At 37.7% G+C, this 20,257-nt stretch overlaps 1 protein-coding gene across 2 annotated transcripts in view; it reads right to left on the bottom strand.

Moving 5' to 3' along the window:
• Positions 1–20,257, bottom strand: part of PEX7 (peroxisomal biogenesis factor 7) — a 42,461-nt gene that overhangs the window by 2,837 nt on the left and 19,367 nt on the right. For both annotated transcript variants that reach the window (XM_074537614.1, XM_005489220.2), the window contains exons 8-9: positions 17,498–17,553; positions 11,092–11,191 (exon numbers count right to left, since the gene is read on the bottom strand). In XM_074537614.1, coding sequence (XP_074393715.1) covers positions 11,092–11,191; positions 17,498–17,553 — 156 coding nt within the window. The remainder of the gene's footprint in view (positions 1–11,091; positions 11,192–17,497; positions 17,554–20,257) is intronic.

Here is a 20,257-nt window from a genome sequence, read left to right as displayed (position 1 = left end):
ACTCCTCATGAGGAAAACAGGGAAACCTTTGGGTTTCAACTAATTGCTCCAAATAGGCAAACAAATGTAACTGAAAATTAAATTACGGAAAGACACACAAAAGTCCAGGCCCTGCCATGTTTCTTCTCTTTGCAGAGTCATAAGATCCTTTCACCATATCTAAACATTTCATGACCAAATCTGAACAACCTTCTTATACTTGCAGATACAGAAATTTCTTATACACATTTTCCTAATGTCTAGTGCTGAGGAATGGAAAACCAAAAGAGTTCAACAAAATTACACAGGAAGCTTCCTGAAGAATTAACCCAGAATTTCAGTCTCACGCTTGATAAGGTCACTGTCAATTGCTGAGAAGAGAGATGTGTACTTGCTGATCATTGGGATTTGGGGGCCATAGTGTTGCTTCAAGCACTACCTAGACCCCCACTAGTCTAATATGAAGTGGTGCCACTTGTGACAAAGGCATCTTATAAACACAGTGACTGATTTGAGTATAACCACAACTTCTCTAAATTCATCATCCCAGGCTCTATCCTAGATGAAGGCTTGAACTTAAAAACGGAAACCCAGAAGGTTAACCTGAGTCTGTAGTGCTTAAAGATCTTAATAAATAACAAGACCCCAAGGAAAAAGACCACAGAATGCTTTAGGTTTGAAAATTAATTGAAAATGCACTTCAGAGTCTGTAACAAAGTGAAAGGGTTAACCACACTGACAATGACTCAAGAAGATGACCTAGGTATGATATATATTCACAAAATATTGTAGGAGACAAGAATTAAGGCAAATAGAACAAAGAGGAGAGCTGAAGAGAAAAACCTAGGAGGTCCACAAATAAATGCCAACAAATCTGGCTGAAAGCATATTGCATTATCTTTACAATGTCATTTCCAGTTGGGATTACAAAAGATACAGTATTGGCTCCTCTGCACAACAAGCTTCCTTCTGCTGCAGCCTGCAATTCCTGTTCTCTCCTAGAGCCAGAATGAACAGCTGCACACTAAAAATTTGGAAATCCAACTACAGTATTTGATTTCAGACTATAATTAGCCCATTTTGTGTTTACTATACTGCACTATTATTCATTTTCATTGCTTCCTTAGCTGGTTCTACTTAGTTATTTGAAGTGCTTTCCATATACATCTAAATGGGTCAAAAAAGCTCTTGACAATATGTCTGTCTATTCATACAACATAATGGAGCTTTCTGTAGCATAATGTTCTTTCTGCTGCACTGCAGTCTCTCAAATCATACCAAAAAAAAAATTTGAGTTTTCCACTAAATGCTGTGTAGAAGCTGGCAATCACATAAACTGCAGGTTTTTTACTATTCTCCACAGCTACAGATCAATGTTCTATAGGCAATACTTATTATTTTTGTAAAGAAACAAGAAATAAAAATAACATTTGGAAAAAATCCCATGGGAATTCCCACCTGTTATCCATGCAATTAGCATCCCTGAAATCACCTCTGAACAAATACAGTTATAAAACCATTTAATCTAGCAACACTAAAAATAAACAGGGGATATTAAAAGAGTTTGAAAAGGATCACATGCGATAAGTTGCCCAACTCATTGACTTAATGATACCACGTGAAAGGAGAAAACACAGCCAGCCAGCAAAAGAAAAACAAAAGCTACAGTAAGTAACAGGGAATCAAGTTCTCCTGTGCAGCAGAAAGTGTATAATGGAATGCTGATCCCAGAAACCTTGATGAAAATACACATGTGAAGTACAGAACACAGGTATCTATTGGAAACTGGGACACTGCAGCATGGCAGAACATTAAAAAAGGAATGCCATTTCTATTTCTCCTTACTTTCTCCAAAATACAGGCACAACTGTCAAAGAAAGGGGCAACTGTGAGCTAGGAGTGCTGCAGCCAGTATTTTTTGATAGAGAGTGCCACGTGCCCCTTTGCTGTAGCTCAGAGATTGTCACTGCCTCCAATACAAATGACTAAGATGAATCCTAAGATGAAGAGAAGGACTTGTTCATGCAGCAACTGCATTAGTTTAGAAAATGTCTTCTCCCTGCATTTTGTCTTTTATCTTGTGACCTGTCTTATACAGTGGTCTTAGAACACTTGTACAACAGTGGTGTGCCTTTCCCCAGAAGAGGAGAATGTGGGATATTGAATGTAAGTGCTTTAAAAGTATTTAGAGATGTCAGTTCTCCTGTGACATATGACCACTTGTAATATATACTGCAAAGCAATTTAGTCTTTTTTAAAAAATAAACTAAGTGGTACTTCATTTAAATATTAAAATAGAGGTAGAAATTTAATTGGGATGAAGGCTCATCCAGCACACCACAGTAAATAAATATAGCATACAAAAAGGGGCAAGTTCCTGGAGTTTATATTTTGATCAATGAGATGATGTTACTGACAGGTGAAGAAAGTTCTTCTGTGGTGGGATGAAGACAAAGGAAAACTGAAAATGGACTCACACTTGATTTGCACACCTGATAAAAATCCCTCCATTAGGAGCATGAAGGGATGGAAGTTTGTCATCCTGTAAAAAATGTCTGCTGTTTTGTGGACAAATTTTACTCTGATATTCAAACAAATCTCATGGTATTTTTGGGTCGTTGAACTGTATAAATTGCAATATCCTTATAATATTGACTATTTTGCACGGCAAATTTTGTATATCATGCAAGTTCCATTATCATTTATGAATAGCCTTGTAACTATAGAATGCAGTTTTACCATGGAAACTTTTAACTACTGAATAGCAGGGAAAAGCAGAATAACTAGAGCTTAATTGGAAAACAAGAATATTCTTTGTTTCACTGACTGGTAAACTATATCAAGAAATAGCACAAATAGAAGAAGCATTCTAAGCCTGGTAATTTTCATTGTAACTAAAGCTACATGGAGCAAAGACAGTCTAACAAAATTACATTTATTAATTGTCTTTATTGCTTTTATTTCAGTAGCAAAGTTATGGCACCAGCATATACACTAAAGGTATTATACTGTTGTTACTGCAGAATAAATATCTTGCCAATTTATCTGCCAGCAAAAATACAAAAACAAGTACAAAAAATGGGGATCACTGAATTTTTTTCAAGTAAAGCCAGAAAAGCAAGCAAAGCAACAAAACACCTGCAGTCATCCCAGAAAGCTAATTGCTTGACTACAAAATCATAGTTCAACTCTGCTAAAACAGCTATCCCGTATTTTATTGAAATGTTTATCCTTGTCCCAGAGTTTAACAATGTTTTCCACCAACTGATTTAATACTGACATCCATTCATTTATCAGAGCCATTTCCATTGACTCACTAACTGATTTACTCCCTTGACAGGCCCTCTGTTTCCTATTCATCACAATCATCTTGCCTTGCAATAGACTTAGACCTTTGCCAGCACCCCAGGGCAATCCACTCAGTCTAGTGCAATTACCTGCATGACATTCTGCCTCTTTACGCTTCAGAACAAGCAAGAGAACAAGAGAAAACTCCCAAGTTTGCCACTAACTTTTTTATTCACAACTTAAAGACACAATAAATCTGCTAGCATAATCAAGATTAAAAATATTCAGAAGAACAACTAAAAACTAAAGAGTTCAATTACCCTTTATGAAAGGGTTTAATCAGAACAAAGTACAGCCCTCTCTAGATTAATATCTCCAGAACTATCTTGGTGCCACTAAGTTTCCAGAGTGCTCATAATGTATCACGTGATAATATGTAAATGTGCCTGAGAGAGACCCATTTCTCAGCTTCTCCCCATCCCATTTTCAAACAAGATCTGTCTTTTCTTTTTTTCTGTAGAAGAGCCAGCAGAAAAAAATTCAGTTCTTGACTTTCATTAGTTGTGTTTCCTTTCCTCTTATAGTTTCTTATCTTCTGTGTCTTCTCAAACATAACTTAATGGTCTATTTGTATCATTATTACATGTTTTTGAGGGATTCTGAACATCCTCTAAGCTTGTGGGATGGAGATTAATTGAAGATAAAGCAAGCTATTAGGTTTGCTACTCATCAAATTATTTTCACAGGTGAACATTAAAACTAATTGGTCAAGTCCATAATGGATCATGCATGAGTTTAAACTCATTCAATACCTATTTTCTTCTAGAAAATCTGGACCACCACTACTGTGTCCTGTTTGGTTAGCAGTTGCCAGAGTGCACTGCAGGATGCCAACCTTTACATGAGACTGAAAGTGATGGGAGTTTGCAAATAAAACTTCTTATTTTCAATGTTCAGTAACACCAATATTTTTTTAAATTTACTTTTGAGAAAATACAACTTGATTTAATTATTATTTCCAGTAAAGTCGAAATGAAACAAACCCAAAACAGAACTTCTTATAAAGGTCTAGGTTAAAATTAGAGTTATCAGAAGCAGATGCTCCAAATGCTGCTTAAAAAATCCATTTATTTCTTAAGGAAAAAAAGAGATAAGAAACTTGAGGGGCATTATTTTTCACATTGCAGAGATACATCATAAAGAACTGATCTAAGAAGCCAAGAGCTGTCTCATCATTTGTTCTGTTGTTCTGACATGGATAATGGGAAGATGACTTGGAAGTTATGCCACACACTCCTGAATCCAAGTCTTCCAAGTGGGCTTTCATCAGTAAGTTGTAAAGGAAATGGAGATGCGAGTTGCAGGTTAGAAAAAAATCCTTGAAATCTCCAGATTTGGTAGCAATTCCTCTGTACTCTAAAAATTAGGAGGAAGACTCAGACTTCCAAGAACTGGTTTAATTGATAAGTCAATTTTAAGTTCTGTAAAAAGTACACTGGAACTGCAAAATGCCTTTCTGTGCTGATACTGACCTTGGTGACCCCAAATGCAGTCAATGTCTACCAGTGAAACTGTTTTCTAATGACCCTATTTGACCTTCAAATTCATCCTTCAGCTCAAAGTTCAGTTCCTTACTTTTGGGATACAATCACAAGTAATCATAAGCCAAACAGTATTTTCAGTAACAGCTGCATCATTCTGCTGTCTTCCCCTGAGATTCACTTGTGCAATTCACTGGGACTTCTCAAATGTTTACTGGTCATGCAGGAGAGTAAGAGAATCCACTACACAGTGCAAAAGATGGGGCTCACAGAAGTAGCAAGTATTTGTGAGCCATTGCGCCAAATAAAATGCACAAGCAATACATTTACTGAGTAAGAAAGCACCGTCTCCCATCCTCCCCAGTACTTCAGTATCAAAATTTATTTTCCTCTCCAAGCACTTGCAGCTTTTACAAAATTGTGATACCTGACAGAAACTTTTCCAAACACCAAGAAACTCTTGCTCATCATGGCAAATAGTGACCATTACTCATGAGTGCCTGGCTTTGACTTACACAGTGAAAGTTTAATTTTCACAGTTTGGGAAAGACATACAGTAAGCACCACTAAAAAATATCTCCTTTTGGCCCCTCCAACTCAGCAAGGTGTTCAGATTGGTTTATCACTTGCAGTTGGTGAAATCTCATATTTTATGGAAAAATCCACTCTGAAATTTAGTAAGTAGGTTCTTTTTATCTCAAAGAAGCTGAATAACTTCAGTAGCATCCTAGAGAAGGACCATAAGGAGAGACTAAAATGAAGTACAGATAATGTTATAATTATAGCAGTGGCATAGCCACAACAGCTGGGTGGAAGCTATCAGGTCCTTAGTAATTAAGTGTAGAAGAAAAGAGCAAGGGATCAAAATAAAAAAAAGCAGACAGTATCTGTTCTTCTGTACATTTCCACAAGATGTAACTCCACTTTTATATGGAACAATCAACATTTCTGGGCCTCTTGAGCATCCACAATTACTTTAAATGAACAGCAAAATACATAGCCAAACAGCCTTACTAAAAACACCATCTGCATTTATATTTGGCTATACTGGTTAAGCCAGCTTCTGCAGCCCCTCCTGTCCCTTCTTTTTCCTGTGTTGGCACAGCAAATGCAGCACACTGCAAAAGCTGCACAAAGAAAATGAGTGAAACAAACCTGCACACCAAAACTTGACAATGATCAAAAATTCCCCCATAAAGCTGGATGAATCTAGAACTAGATTGCAAGCTACCTTCAGGGCATGCAGGTCAAGCGTATACAGTTTGGCCATGGCCTCCCTCCAGCTAGTAAGGAATTACAGCTTTAAAATTTTAGTGACTCAGGATACCATCAGTTTCACTGGATCAGCAGAACAATGCAGGCACCTCTTCTCAGCTCTAAGTACCACTGGCCAGGTGCAGGGAAGGAGCAGACAGTGGTTGTGCAGAACATGCTGGTGACACCCTACTTTAGCTTTAGGAAGAAGAGAGCGGAAGTTCAGGAGGGCCAAATCACAAAGCCAGTATAGCACAGAGCACAAGAGCCACGGGTACCACACTGGTGCCACCACTGTCTCCATAATACGGGGTGCTGTGTGTGTGTCATGGTTTAATCCCCGCCAGCAGCAGAGTACCATGCTGTTGCTCACTCACCCTGACCCCACCAGGTTGGATGGGGAGGAGAACTGCAGCCAGAAGGTTAGAGAAACCAAGTTTTCTCCCAAACTTGTTGACAGAAATAGCTATTTACACAGACAGCTGCCTTTTTGCAGAGCAATTATGATCCAAACACACAGTAGAATCACAGGAGAAGCAAATCCTAAGTGATCACTATTTGTGTTATACACAAGTTACTCTAAAACCTAGATTTCAGCAAGCATTCAGATAACAGATGATTCTGAACTACAGAACTGACACCTGGTTCATTCTCATTTGGAGCTGAACATTTTTAATTTCCAAAAGGAGCATCTCAGCACAGTACACTGTGGAGTCCTGTTCTGATCTGGCATGTCACAGGTGTCTAATGTGCTTCTCACATACCAAGTGCTCCCTCCACCACTTGCCATCACTCCCACTGAAAATTATGCATCCTTACAGTTTAGGAATGGCATTGTTCATAGCACAGAAGTCTAGAGAAATTTAAAGATTCCTCTCCTGTTCCCATTAGATACTTAATCTGTTCTCAGCAGCACAACAGAAACCCTGACTCAATGGAAATCATTAATTTATACTTTCTACGGCCTGTGTTACAGAGTTCAGAACAGATGTGAGGTGTAGCTAAAGAAGATTTTCAGACAAAATTAGTGTCTGGATTTTTTACACTTGTGTTACACAAAATTGTTTTAGAACTGCAACAGAAAGGGCTGGGTATCTTTTGTCCATTATTTAAAGAAATTCATTATACATATGTATTTTCCATTCTTTACATACTTATGGAAATCATTTCAGAATCGAGTCAAGAAGGGAATGTTTAAAGGATCTGTACTTTTATCTGTGTCATTAATGAATTGCCTGAAGATATTCATTACTCCCATATGGCATTTAACCTATAGCAGAAGAAAAAGGCTGCTTTTAAATGAAGCTGCACAAGTAACACCAAAGGAAGTAACCTACAGCATGTAAACATGAATGCAACACAGCAAAATCCCAGGAAGAGATGGCTTAAAGGAATATGATATTTTTATTATACAGAGCACAACTCCACTACATGGTCTAGCATTACCAGCCCAAAACAAGGACTAGTTTATGGCTGATAACCATTTTTTAGTCCCTACATACATCCTATGTCAATCTAGTGCATATACAGGGAAGCAAACTTCAGTTGTTTTTCTTATCCTTAAACTTTGGAAAGAACTATCTGGTTTTAAAAACTGCATACTCTTAATGTTGCTGACAGGGTAAAAAGACTTTCTCAGTTCTTAATACTATACAACATCACAAATTTAACAGATTTTTGGTGCTTAGGGTCTTGTCACTGTTCTCATGTGTGCCGAGGTTGAAAACTGGAGTTGGGAATATTTTCTCCTGGAAAACATGCCTGGCAAACTCTCACATCAGGACTTGCAGTTTAACAGAGGAATACACTGAATATCATAAGGATCATTTCTGTTAATGCTTTGCACTGCAAAATGCACATTTTTCTATGCACCTGAAAGTTTGTTTGTTGCGTCAAATTTCTATGAATCTGATACTAACATTATGGTGGGGGGAAAAAAACCCCAAACCAAACAATATCTGATTCTTAAAATTCAAAGCTTTCAAAAAACACCTACTTTACATAGAGGCAGATATTCCAAAATAGATACTAGAATATTTAATTAAGCACAAAAGAGTTTACTGTTTCAGCTAGCCAATACTAGTGGGTCTCTTCACATTCTTTGTGACCAGATTTTTTTCCACGTTGCCTCCCTGAGCACAAGAACCAGCTTGTACCTCTCTGCCTGAGGGTTCTGTTCAAAGTTCCATCAGTTCCACAGGAATGTCTTGTAATTCCTAGATTACTAGCTACTTAATCACAATATCTATTCTGAACACTTTCAATAATGCATATAATTTTTTTCCTTGATGTGTAAAAAAATGCTTTAAAAATGCTGTAGTTCATTGTGCAAAGCCAAAGAAAACAATCTGTCTAGACAACAAAAGATATCATTAAGAACGAAAGCAAAGGTTAATGACCAGAATGATACTTAATTTGAGCATAAATGAATAGCTTCTACATTATAAATAAAATACCCTGCATTCTCCCTGGATCCTTCTCTTTCTCCCTGGAGGAGAGAAGCAGTTCAAATCTGAAGTCATAACTCCTTATAAAGCAAACAGTGAAAATCACAAATCATGCAAATAAATGAAGAAAACAAATAAAGGAGGTCATCATCTGATTTATAAAGAACAGACATAAAGACAACCTACTTACTGGAAACAGCAGCACAAAATTTAAGCAAATAATCTTTGTTGGATGGATGTAGAAGCCAGGGAAAGACTCCAAGGGCTCATACTGGAAGCAACTATTCAGCAGGTGCTCACAGAATCATAGAATGGTTTGGGCTGGAAGGGACCTTAAAGATCATCTAGTTCAAACCTCCCCCCAACATGCACAAGGATACCTTTCACTAGACCAGGTTATTCCAAGTCCCTTTCAGCCTGGCCTTGAACACTTCCATCCACCCTGTTTCAGTGTCTCATCAACCTCACAGTAAAGAATTTCTTCCTTATACCTACCAATGATCTCTCAGTTTGAAGCCATTACCCCTTGCCCTATCACTAAATATCCTTCTAAACAGTTCCTTTCCAGCTCTCTCAGAGGATCCCTTTAGGTACTCGAAGGCTTCTACAAGGTCTTCCTGGAGCCTTGTCTTTTCCAGGCTGAACGACCCCAACTCTCTCAGCCTGTCTTTGTATGAGAGATGTTTCAGCCCTCTGATCATCTTCATGGCCTTTCTCTGGACTCATTCCAACAGGTCCATGTACTACTCAGGGCTGAACAAAGTATACTCAAAGTGATATCCCATGGGTCTTCCTATAAAAATGGGGTTATGTTTCCCTTGTGTTCACTCCTAAACTTAGTGAGAGTTTAATTTTATCACAGATTTTTAAACTTCTTTTAAAAAAAAACCATTCACAATTTGCATTGCTGTGATATCCAACCCTTTGAATACATTAAATCAACTCAATGGAAAAAAACAGAGGAATATCAAAGCTGCTGCAAATGCCAAACTTCTGTCTGGAACGCACATTGGCACTCAGTAAATATGGATATGTACCCCAGATTTATAGATTTTGTGCACTAAGTCCAACATCAGACTTGCAGAATTTCTGTGTGGGACAAGAAGATACCTGAATGCACAAATGTCCTAGTGTTGATGGGTATGCACACCAACATTTTCCTTTTTTCAATGTAAAAGTGCATGTGCGCTTTTCTTTCAATTCATTATCTATCATGAAGCGATGGGCTTGTAGTCAAACTAATCACATCCTCAATACAAAATGAAAGAAAAAAATCTTCTTTCTTCATTCAGACCAACAGCAAACCCACACCAACTCCACAGAAAACTGAGCTGGGCTCAGCACATGTGGGACTGTGAAGCCTAAATGCACTATGCTATGCTTGCTACCCCCTCTGGACCCAGTGCAGCCCAATCACCTCTGTGTAGTCACTTCGGATGAAGTTTCCATCCCCAGCAACTGGCCTTTTAAGTATTCTTGCCTTGCACTCATGGAAAATAACCTGAACCTTGAAAGCTTTTTTGAGCCTTACAAATTCCCCCATGTTCACAGCACGGCCTTGTGTACAGTAACTGCAGCCCCACTGAAGCAACAGAATTTAAGGAACAACCAATCATACAGAAAACCCATCAAGCTATCATTTAGCTAGAATGGTTCCATGAGCAGTAAGCTAAGTATTTGGCTAAACTTACACCTTTCTCCTGTGTCCTTTTACCAGCAGAAATTACAATGGTTTTAATTTGCTTTGTTCAAACAGAATGTGAATGCAGATGTTACAATTTTTATCTGGGGTAAAAAAAAATCATTTGACTGTGAATTTGAGATAAATCTGGATGTAGATTATATCTCTGGCATGTTAAATAGTGCATTAGCAACAGTTCATATCTTGACAGTAATTTTTGTGTGGAAAACTAAAGGCTTTCTCATTTTAAAGTAAAAAATTAACTTCTGTTTTACAAAGTTTCTTGTCTAAAAATCATTTCACACTACAAAGAAAGAATCATCTGTTTACAAAACAGAAACAACTGTAGCAATAGAAGGAGAGGGGATCCTTACAGAACCAGTACATAAATAAGGGCTACCGATAAAATAAGTTCTACTTCTTCACTTTAATAGCTGAGGGTTTTTGAATTTCAGCCACAGATTAAGCCTCTCCTGGTTTGGCATACTCTAAACAGTATGCCAAACCAGGTCTAGGCATCATGTGTGACACTACCAACATTTCACTTGACAATTTAAGTACATGGAAGAAAGCTCTGTATCTCAGTTCAGCATTCTAGACTCTTCTCCACTATTCTTCCTTCTGAAACAAAATACTTTATTTTCCCAGAGCTCAGCATGGCTTTCTGCTATCTGATTTTGCAATCTTGTCTGTTCTGCCCTCCTCTCCTACCCAATGCAAGGAACTGCTTCACAATAAAAATGGACCTGAAATGAGGTTTATTTGATAAGCATTCAGCCAGACTCACTTCCAGAAGCTTACTGCAATCTGGTGACTTATTCAGGATCTGAGTCCTGCAGCCCAGCCAGGACCACAGTGCCTATAACAGGCAAGGGAACAGTAAATGCCTCCCAGCTCTTACCTGACCACGGTTATGAAGACTTAAATCGAGACCACATGTAAATTCAGTGTGATGCTCAACTGTTTCCAGCAAAGGATTAGGCTTGGAAAAGTCCCAGAATCTATAGATAGAATAAAGGAGGGAGAGAGAAAGGGGAAAAAAATCAAACAAACCACAATTAAAGTAATTGAAAGGCCACTTCAAAAATATAATGCAAGATATTGACAAATCCATTGCTGCCAGGGTATTTAAAAAAGCAAACTCATCCACTTAAGAAACATAACAAATCATACTCCTGGTAAAGCCATCTGCTGATTTGCATAAATTAAACCCCACTGGGCAAAGCCATCTTTGTGTCCTGTTGCAGAAACTGAGATCAAATTTGGCACCAAGGAGCAGTCATTGGGACATCATTAAGAGAAGAAAAAAATGTAGGCTAGAATATTCTTGTTATATTTCTTGATGGCTGGGTAATTTTATCCCTAAAAGATATTAGCACAATTCGTGATTTTTCTCAGTTTTTGGCATCATTAACTATAGGGTCTTTATTTATATAAAAATTACACAATCATTAAAGATCTAAGTCATATGCACATTGTCAAATTTGAGACTGTGTTCCTGCAAAACAGAATTTAGTATTACAATTTAGTAACAAATTTGTACTACGCAGATCAGCTGCCTTACACAGTTAATTCCACTAGTTCATGAGTTTCAAATAAATTTTTCTTTCAAGTCTTGCTTATTAAAAAATACCTAGAAAATAACAATTCTGAGGTCCTCTACTTCTCCCAGCTACTGTCCCAATAGATGCACTTGTCCATCAATGCAACTAACAGGAAGTATGAGAGATGTAAGAGTAGATGGGATTAAAATAGAGGTAAAAGCACCTCAGCCATGAAAAAAAGGATTCAGACACAGAACTTTCAGATCATAACACACTGACAAAACCCTGTATGCCAGCACAGAACAAAGACTTATTCTCTTTCTTGTGTTGTATATACCACTGAGAAAAGTCCACAGGCTGCACAGCACAGCACATTTTGTAGGCTGTCAGCTGTAATCAAATTTTCTACAGCCCACATTTTCACACAGGGGTCAATTATATGCTTTACTACTTCTGTAACAATCATAGAGGTCTCTTTGCCTTGCCTTTATTGGGAAGTGACAATACTTAACAAGAACAGCTCATTATCAGACCAACTGCAGTGGAAGTACTGTAAGTTCAAACCAATTCAGGGAAAATAGCAAACACTGGAGCCAGCAGGGTCAGTTTGTTTAATATGTAGATGTTATCTCCTTCATAAACAAGGAGAGTGGTATCAGCACAATGGCTATGCCATAGCAACAACCCTCTTAATTTTTTCCTAGTACCTGAGAGCTAAAATAAACAACTTATTTTGCAGGAGAGAGGAGCAAAAGACCATTTCAGCATTTTCATCCTCCCACATTTGTTCAAAAGAAGGCAAGGAAACAAATATTTTTGTTTCTAAGTAATAGTGTTAGTTCTTAGTAATAGTGTTAGCCTCCACATGAGCTCTCTAATATTAAATTCTTGAAAGACAAATGCTCATAACTGAAAACTATGATTAAAGGAGGTAACTTTAGATCTACATGAATAAAGAACGTAAAAAGACCTTTTGATCAATTTAAAAAACAGCAGGACAATATAGTGCTTGTTATATGGAGTCATGTTGTAAAGAAGCAGTTTAGAGATTAAGAATACTGCAACTTAGTTCAAGTTCAACAGACTGACTAAAAGCTTTGATACATTTTTTAATATATAAATAATTACTAATGAAAGCTCAAAAAAATGTTCATTGTCAGGACTGAGAACCATTCATCAATGGTTGAATTAATGATGGTTCTCATAACAACTTTGCACTCCAAAGTGAGAAACACTGGTCTATTGCACAGCTTCCAAAACCACCATGGTGACAGCAATGCTTTCCTCAGAGTCAGCTTCCACCACATTCTGCAGACTGAGAGGGCAATGCAATTTTTATAAGACACTGTTTACCACAGCAGGAAGGCTGTACAGCGAACTGAAGGGGTACTCACAGCACAAGTAGGTGGGCTTGCATTATTTCAGTTGTAAGTGTATCTACAGAGTTAGCAGCATGAACTTAAAACACAGGCCAGACAACCACAGAGGCTTTTAGGGTCCCTTACAGGTTTGTACAGCCTGTACAACCATAGGTGTGTCACTTTAACTTATTTTTACCTATACTATGTATGAAGCCACTACTTCAGTCACATCTGCACAGATCACAAAACCACAGAACCTGTATGAGTGCATCTTCTTAAACTTTTTAAGGCTGAAATTGTTAAAAATATAACTTCTACCTCATTTCTCTACAGTTTCTTTGTTTTACATGTACCTGGCATGCAATTCATAAGCTGCACATGTATTGTAAACGGACTGCTTATTCTGAACAAGACATTATGAGAAGAGAAAAAGCCTGTCAAGTTATGGATTTTGTACTTTGTACCACCCACAGCAGTGTCACAAAGACTCATGCTCCCTGACCAATTCACTTTTACCAACCCAAATATAGATATCTTCTACCTTGTCCTCATCCCCACTCTACCCTTACCAAGTGTCCCTGCACCTTCACTACTGGTTGGGAAAAAAGAGGCAGCAAGTATCATTCCAGGTCCAGTGTCTGTACAATGCATGTGCTGTGGCACCCTGGTGCTGCATGGTGAGGAGCTAGCAGATCAGTAGGAAGGTTACTTGTGGTGGTGAATTCATGCTACGTCTCTCACCTTCCTGAAGGCAGTACTTGGGGTTTCTTCTCTTGCATGCTCATGAGTTTCCATTAAACTTGTAAAAGTTTAAAGTTTTGTACATTTAGACTAAAGTTTCCTGGTAAATCTAGTTAAGTTTTCAACAGGTTCAAAAGCTACTCCAGGAAATGATTCTATGAAAATGCACAGATGGAAGCACAAAGAACAACTCATCAAGTCTACATCCTTCTGGGTAAGAAAACAAAATATTTATGATAAATATTCATTCATGAAAGCTTTACTAATGTTCTTAGGCTAGATGATGTCTTCATACATAGTATTTTCAGGTGGGTGTGAAGCAGATGTTTAGAGGGTGCTTTCCATACAAGCCCATTCAACAACTAATGCTAGCATTCACACACAACCACACCAGACACAAGTCACAGCAGCATGTGGATGTATAAAGCCAAGAACCTTTCAAGGGCAACACAGAACTCAGTGCCAGTTTACTACATGTGTGTCACACAATTCATCCCCCTGCTCCTATTCTCTAATTCCTGCTCTGACTTGTAAAAGTTCTTCCTGAAAACTAGAAAAACTGTCAGAGGAGAGCTTAGTGTCAAGCTACTTTTGGATACAGGCTGATCAGGGCAATGATGTTACTTCAGGCATTAACTGGGAACATCTAACTATTTACACACTAATATTCTGAAGAGATTATTTCATTATAGTTCCTGTGAAGTATCAACATTATGAAGCACTTTGGATACAGAAGGACATTTTCCATTTGAGGAAAATAAGAAAAAAAGAGCAAGTGAGCAAACACCCACTTTTTTCACCTTGAAGGAAAATAACAGAAAAAGAATACAAGGATAGTAAGGATACCTAGCTGAAATGAAACACAGTCTACTTTATGATCAGCCTTATTCTGTAAGATTTCTTTGTGATCTGAGTTGCTAAACTTGACATAGTGATGGAGAGCTGGAGATAGTGGTTTACTTTACAGTGTGTTGCAGAGATGATGTCCAATATAAAAGTACAACTTTTAACAAAAATTGCCTTTCTGCCTTAGGGATAAGCTTCTGTGAATATGATCCAAGCTCTGGCCTGATACCAGCTTAATGAAGCTCTATAATTTATCAGCTCTTCTGTTTAGATTTTGGTGAGCACTGTCTGTGACTAATGCACCAAGATTTCTTCTTTATATGGAAGAGTCCAAAAATACAAAATGGTGATTCCAGTAAAAGATGACACTGGTGTTCTTCCAAACTGAATTTTGACAGAGATAGCATTTAAGAATATGCATGCAGACCTAAAGTAGTTCTGGAAATATTACAGTACTTTGTGTATTTCCTGGCATTTTAATGATTCATTTGTGTTCAATCTGCTCTTTATTTAGCCTACATTTTTTCTGAACTCTTCCAAAGAGTAAGGAAATGGTACAGAAAACATTTGTCTGAATGAAGCATTTACTGGACAGGCATTATAAATCATTATACCAAGGTATGTAAAAACTCAAGTTCAAATCAACATACTCATCCTCTTTTTCTCAGCTCCCAGTATCAAGTTGTGAACTAGGTTTCTTCTCAGTATCTTGACTACAGTGCTCACATTCCATGATTATACTATTTGCAAAGGAGCAAGCTAAGCATTGTTAACTTTGTTTTCAACCTATTTTTTTCTTTTAGATAACCAGTCGTGATTATGTGCCAAACTAGCTGTATGACCTGAAATAAATAAAACCCCTGCTTCCTACATGGTAGTTTGATAATCTGAACTAATACTTGCAGCTGTTTAGTTAAACTATAAAGCTTCAGTAACTTTTAAGATTACAGAACTCTGACAGTAAAGGATTGCTCCAACACTATGTTGTATCTGTTATCTACTATAAACTAATGCTTTCAGGTAATTCTGAGCTTCAAACAGACACACCAAAGAATATAAATGAACAATATCATAAACTGCTATTAAAATAACACTGCAATGAATCTGTTTTTAAGGGGCTGCCATACCATGCTGTTCTACAAATCAAAATTCAGCAACCCCCACCAAATGGGGCTAAAATGTCACAGGCCTTGAGTAGATTCAACAAGATCCATAATTAATTCCATGTACTAGAATCCCTACTTCTCCTCCACCTTTTATACATTGATCAAGGATTTTTATTCTTAAATTGAAACATACATGTATGTGTGCATATATTCACATCCATGTGTGTGTGGGGTACATGGATGTGCACATATGACAGGATGTGTGCATGTATGTACATGTGGAGCCTATGTGCACCCAGTAAAATGACCCTATGTGGTAGAGGTACAATATAGCCTTTAAAAGAGATGTTCCCAAATTCTTATGGCAACAATTTTCCTCCGTTATACAGAATATTCTACTTGTGACACCTTTTCCAAAGACTTTCACCTGGCCTTCTCTGTCGTTTGTTCACTCATACCAAATCCAACAGTTTTAGAAAACTGTTAAAAATCTTTATTTGATCTCTTCAAGTCTGCTGTCTCCCCTTAGTAATGACAAGGAAATCTTTGAGCAGAAAAATTATGCCTAGAGTGAATTTTGTGAAAAGGTCCCCAAGCTCTACATTTATAGACACGATGCTTTGTGAGCCAGTAGCTCTCTCCACCTTTTCTGACAATTTTCACATAAGAAAATGTCAGAGCTGAAATTGCTCTAGATTTCAGTACTGCATGAAGCACATTAGCACCAAACCTGAAGGATATATAACTGGTGTCAAAAAGGGGAAGAGCATGACAGCACAATCAAGTCACTTCAATGCTCAATGGGTTAACTTCGTGATGCAACTTTATATGATGCTACAGTAGAAGACCAGATAGATTTATGATTTGGCAACGCATACAGGCATTGAGAATTAGCAACAGAACCCTTTGGCAGCAGAACCTCTCTAGGTCTGCTGTCAGACCAATTAGGACACAACCAGAAGTGACATTACTTGAGATGATGCGGACAAGTGGGATAACTTTGCAGTCCTTTATGGAGGCAAGTGGGCTTCTCCCATTTCTTAATGTACTGCTTACTACATTCAGTCCATGTTAGAAAATTAAAATGTATATCAAACAATTTGGTTGAAGTATTCAGGAATATTTCATAGTGCATTGACTTGTGATACCATGTATCTTAGAGAAATCCCAGTATCAAATCAAACTTACTTAAGACTTTAAATTAAATTTAAAACAACAGTACTATGAGATCCTCAGCAGTATCAGATATACTGAGCAACCAGGGGAACTTGCAGAAGGCGCTGTCTAAATTCAGCTTACACACTATGGAACACTACTAAAGCTTCCTCAGATACTGGTAGGACAAAAACATTGTTCATAAAAAGCCTAAATAAAAATGTGCCACAGAAACACATGAACTCACCTAACTAATTTAATTTAAGAGGGTATTACCTTCTTATCAGACATTATCCCAGCTGGATGCAACTATGCTCAGCAGAGTGATGTGAAAAGGAGTGCAGAAAACATCTGAGAGAGCAGATATTGCTCAGCAGAGTGACTGAGCTGGGCTTTAAGTGACAAACCCATGTGTTTTTCAACATAGCTTATGAAGCATCTGACAGCAACATTAACTGCTCTCCAGTATATCCACTCTGGAACTGTTTTCTATTGCAAGCCATATTAAAATAGATCACTTTTCTGTTTTTATCCAGTTAGAGAAAATACTGTACCTTACAGTAAAATCATAGGAGCAAGAGGCCAATATAGTTGCATGGAATGGTGAAAACTGCAAGAAAACAAAACAATTTTTAAAGTTAAAACATTGTGAACACATACAGGCTTACTGTAAGCAGCAAGTTATCAAAGTTTAACTACTTAAATCGTTTTGGTTCATATCACATGCTGCAACAAAACAGACTACATCAATGTATTTCACCCCCATGCTTCTAATTACAAAGCATCATAGAATTAATAATCACAAGGACTGCTCTGTGAAATCCTGTTTTGCTTAGATTTCATTACAGCAGTACCAAATAACTCTGCTGTAATGTTAAGAAGTTCTGGAACAGTCATATAAACTGTCATTAAGTTCTGCTTTTGGCTAATAGACTAAGTTTCATCTTGTTATGTAAATCAAGTTTCAAACCAGCTATGTGACCAGTTAATTATTTTCAGAGAGACAAAATCTGTGCCATGCTGCAGAGAATATAAGATATATTACCATCATTATTCTATATCCCCACAATTTTGAAATTATTTATACAAATGGGAAAATTGGAGATAAGTGGAAAAACTGAAGGCAATGTAACATCACTTCATGATTTCCCCCTCTCCTACAGGGCATTTTACAGGATACACTCTTCCATGGACTCTTGCAGACTGGTCTAACAACTGCAGCATAAGAAAGATGCAGTTAATCAAAAATTATTCATCTCAGCTCTAGTTTTTTTGCAACCTTCAGTTTCCAATTTAAAATCTGTACTTCTCAGTAAGAAATACAACAAGCCACTGACATAACTTGAGTTTGAAATGCAGGTCCCCCACACTGTGGTTCACAGTTAAGTCTTCCTGCAAGACTTCTAATATTATTCACAGCAACTACAAAGTCAAAAGTTAAGTCTAGGCTATTGCCACAACCACTCAGGTTGTCCAAAGAGCAGTGTATGTTGATGGCTACCGAAGTCTGCTGACTCTTTATTATAGCAGAATTGAGGAATGTGCATGCTGGAACTTGAACCTCTGCAGACTTCCTGCAATTTTTTTTGAGGGGAAAAAAACCCCAAAACAAAACAGGTTCTGCACCCCAGGAAAATGAATACTAGAGGGGAAGAAATCTGATGGGCAACAAAAAACAATGGTACACTTTACATAAGCCCCCTTTGCATGTTCTCATAGTTTAAGATAAAGCAAAACCATACTGTCAAAGTTTTATCATTAACCTTAAGTATCCTAGAAACTTACCTAAGCAAACCCTATCAAAATACTTGGCAGAGTACTACACATGTAAGTTGAAAAAATTTGCATAATGTCTTTCTGCTACAAGAGAAAATTCTGTTCAATTTAGCTGTAAGATAGCACAATTTTAGATACCACCACATCATCCATCCTGACTCCAACATATCTTTTTAGGTAAATTTCAAAACTATAACTGTGTTTCAGTGTAAGATATTGAAGCCAGCTAAGAACGTGAGGATCAAATGCACCAACCTCAAAAATCACCCAAAAAGGACTCCAGATGACCTCAGTGCTCTGATAATGCCCTGTACTGCAGTGAAAGACCATAAAAAATCTGAGGAATCCTGACAGTTTTGTTTTGGGTAGAATTCCTTGCCAGCCTCAGATCTGCTGCCAAGACTTGTGGTTTCCACTTTCTTTTCCACTTCAAACTGCGTGCTCCTGTACCCCTCCTTTGTGTCAAGGCTTGCAATTGTGTGGTTGAGCAACAAACTGAAACAGTTTAATGATCCAGACAGAAACTAGTCACTTCCAGGGACAGGGTTTTCAGTCAGAGCCATCAGCTGCAGCTTCACAATCGCTTGTGTCAGCACAGCACAGGGGAAGGGATATCAGTAGAGGCAGCTGCCTCTATAGACGCAGCATCCAGGCCTCTCTCTCAACTCACTGTGACTGGTGAGTTACACCACACAAGTGGAGATACTGCACCACCTCGAAGGGCTGCCCCACACTGTCATATCTTATGTGCTCAGGGACCATGGCTGTCTTGAAATGGAAGCAATGAAAGCCTGGTAGGATGGAATAGAAGCCATGTACTCTCAGTGAACCTCCTATGCACATGGATGCATCTTCTCCTATGAAAAATATTTCACAGAGCCAGATTAGAGAATAGTCATGAAGGCATTAAATTAGAAAAAAAAAGACTCAGCATCAATCACCAGTGAGGAGAGCAGACCAGGGGTAGCAGGGATAAGGAGAGCAGGTGCTCCTCATGTTATCTGACCATGAAAAGGATTTGTGATACAGAATAACTACCTGAATCACACCCTTTTCTGACAAATTACAAACTAAGCACAGTAACTTCTAAATATGTTAGAAACAAATCAATGTGAAGCAAAACACCAACCCAGGATAACTTCTTCTGCAAGAAAAAGTTTCTTTCCTAGAAAATATTAATAAACATACCTGTTCCAGAAAGGCTTTAAAAGAATTAGGAACTATCTCCTTTTCCAGGAGACTTTGATATTGATGTATTATACTCCCACACTCTTTGCTAGTTTCAATGTTTCCCACTGAAACACAGTTTTAGTTTTTGAGCTTACCTAAAAAGATATTTGGATACATATTTTCATACAACATGATGAAAATGTCATTGCGTGTTGAGAGCAAATTCTTATTGGTGGGTATTCTAGCTCTACACAGATAAACTGAAGTCATCTGTAGCCTTTCATGCATACAGTTTCAAAATCCCTTTGAATGCATTAATAATTTCTTTGTATACACAAAAGTATATATTCGCAATGTGTTTTGTATCT

The sequence above is a fragment of the Zonotrichia albicollis genome, chromosome 3 (genome assembly GCF_047830755.1).
Source record: "Zonotrichia albicollis isolate bZonAlb1 chromosome 3, bZonAlb1.hap1, whole genome shotgun sequence".
NCBI lineage: Eukaryota > Metazoa > Chordata > Aves > Passeriformes > Passerellidae > Zonotrichia > Zonotrichia albicollis.
Note: the sequence above shows the minus strand (reverse complement) of the source record. Positions and strands in the feature narration are given on the sequence as shown.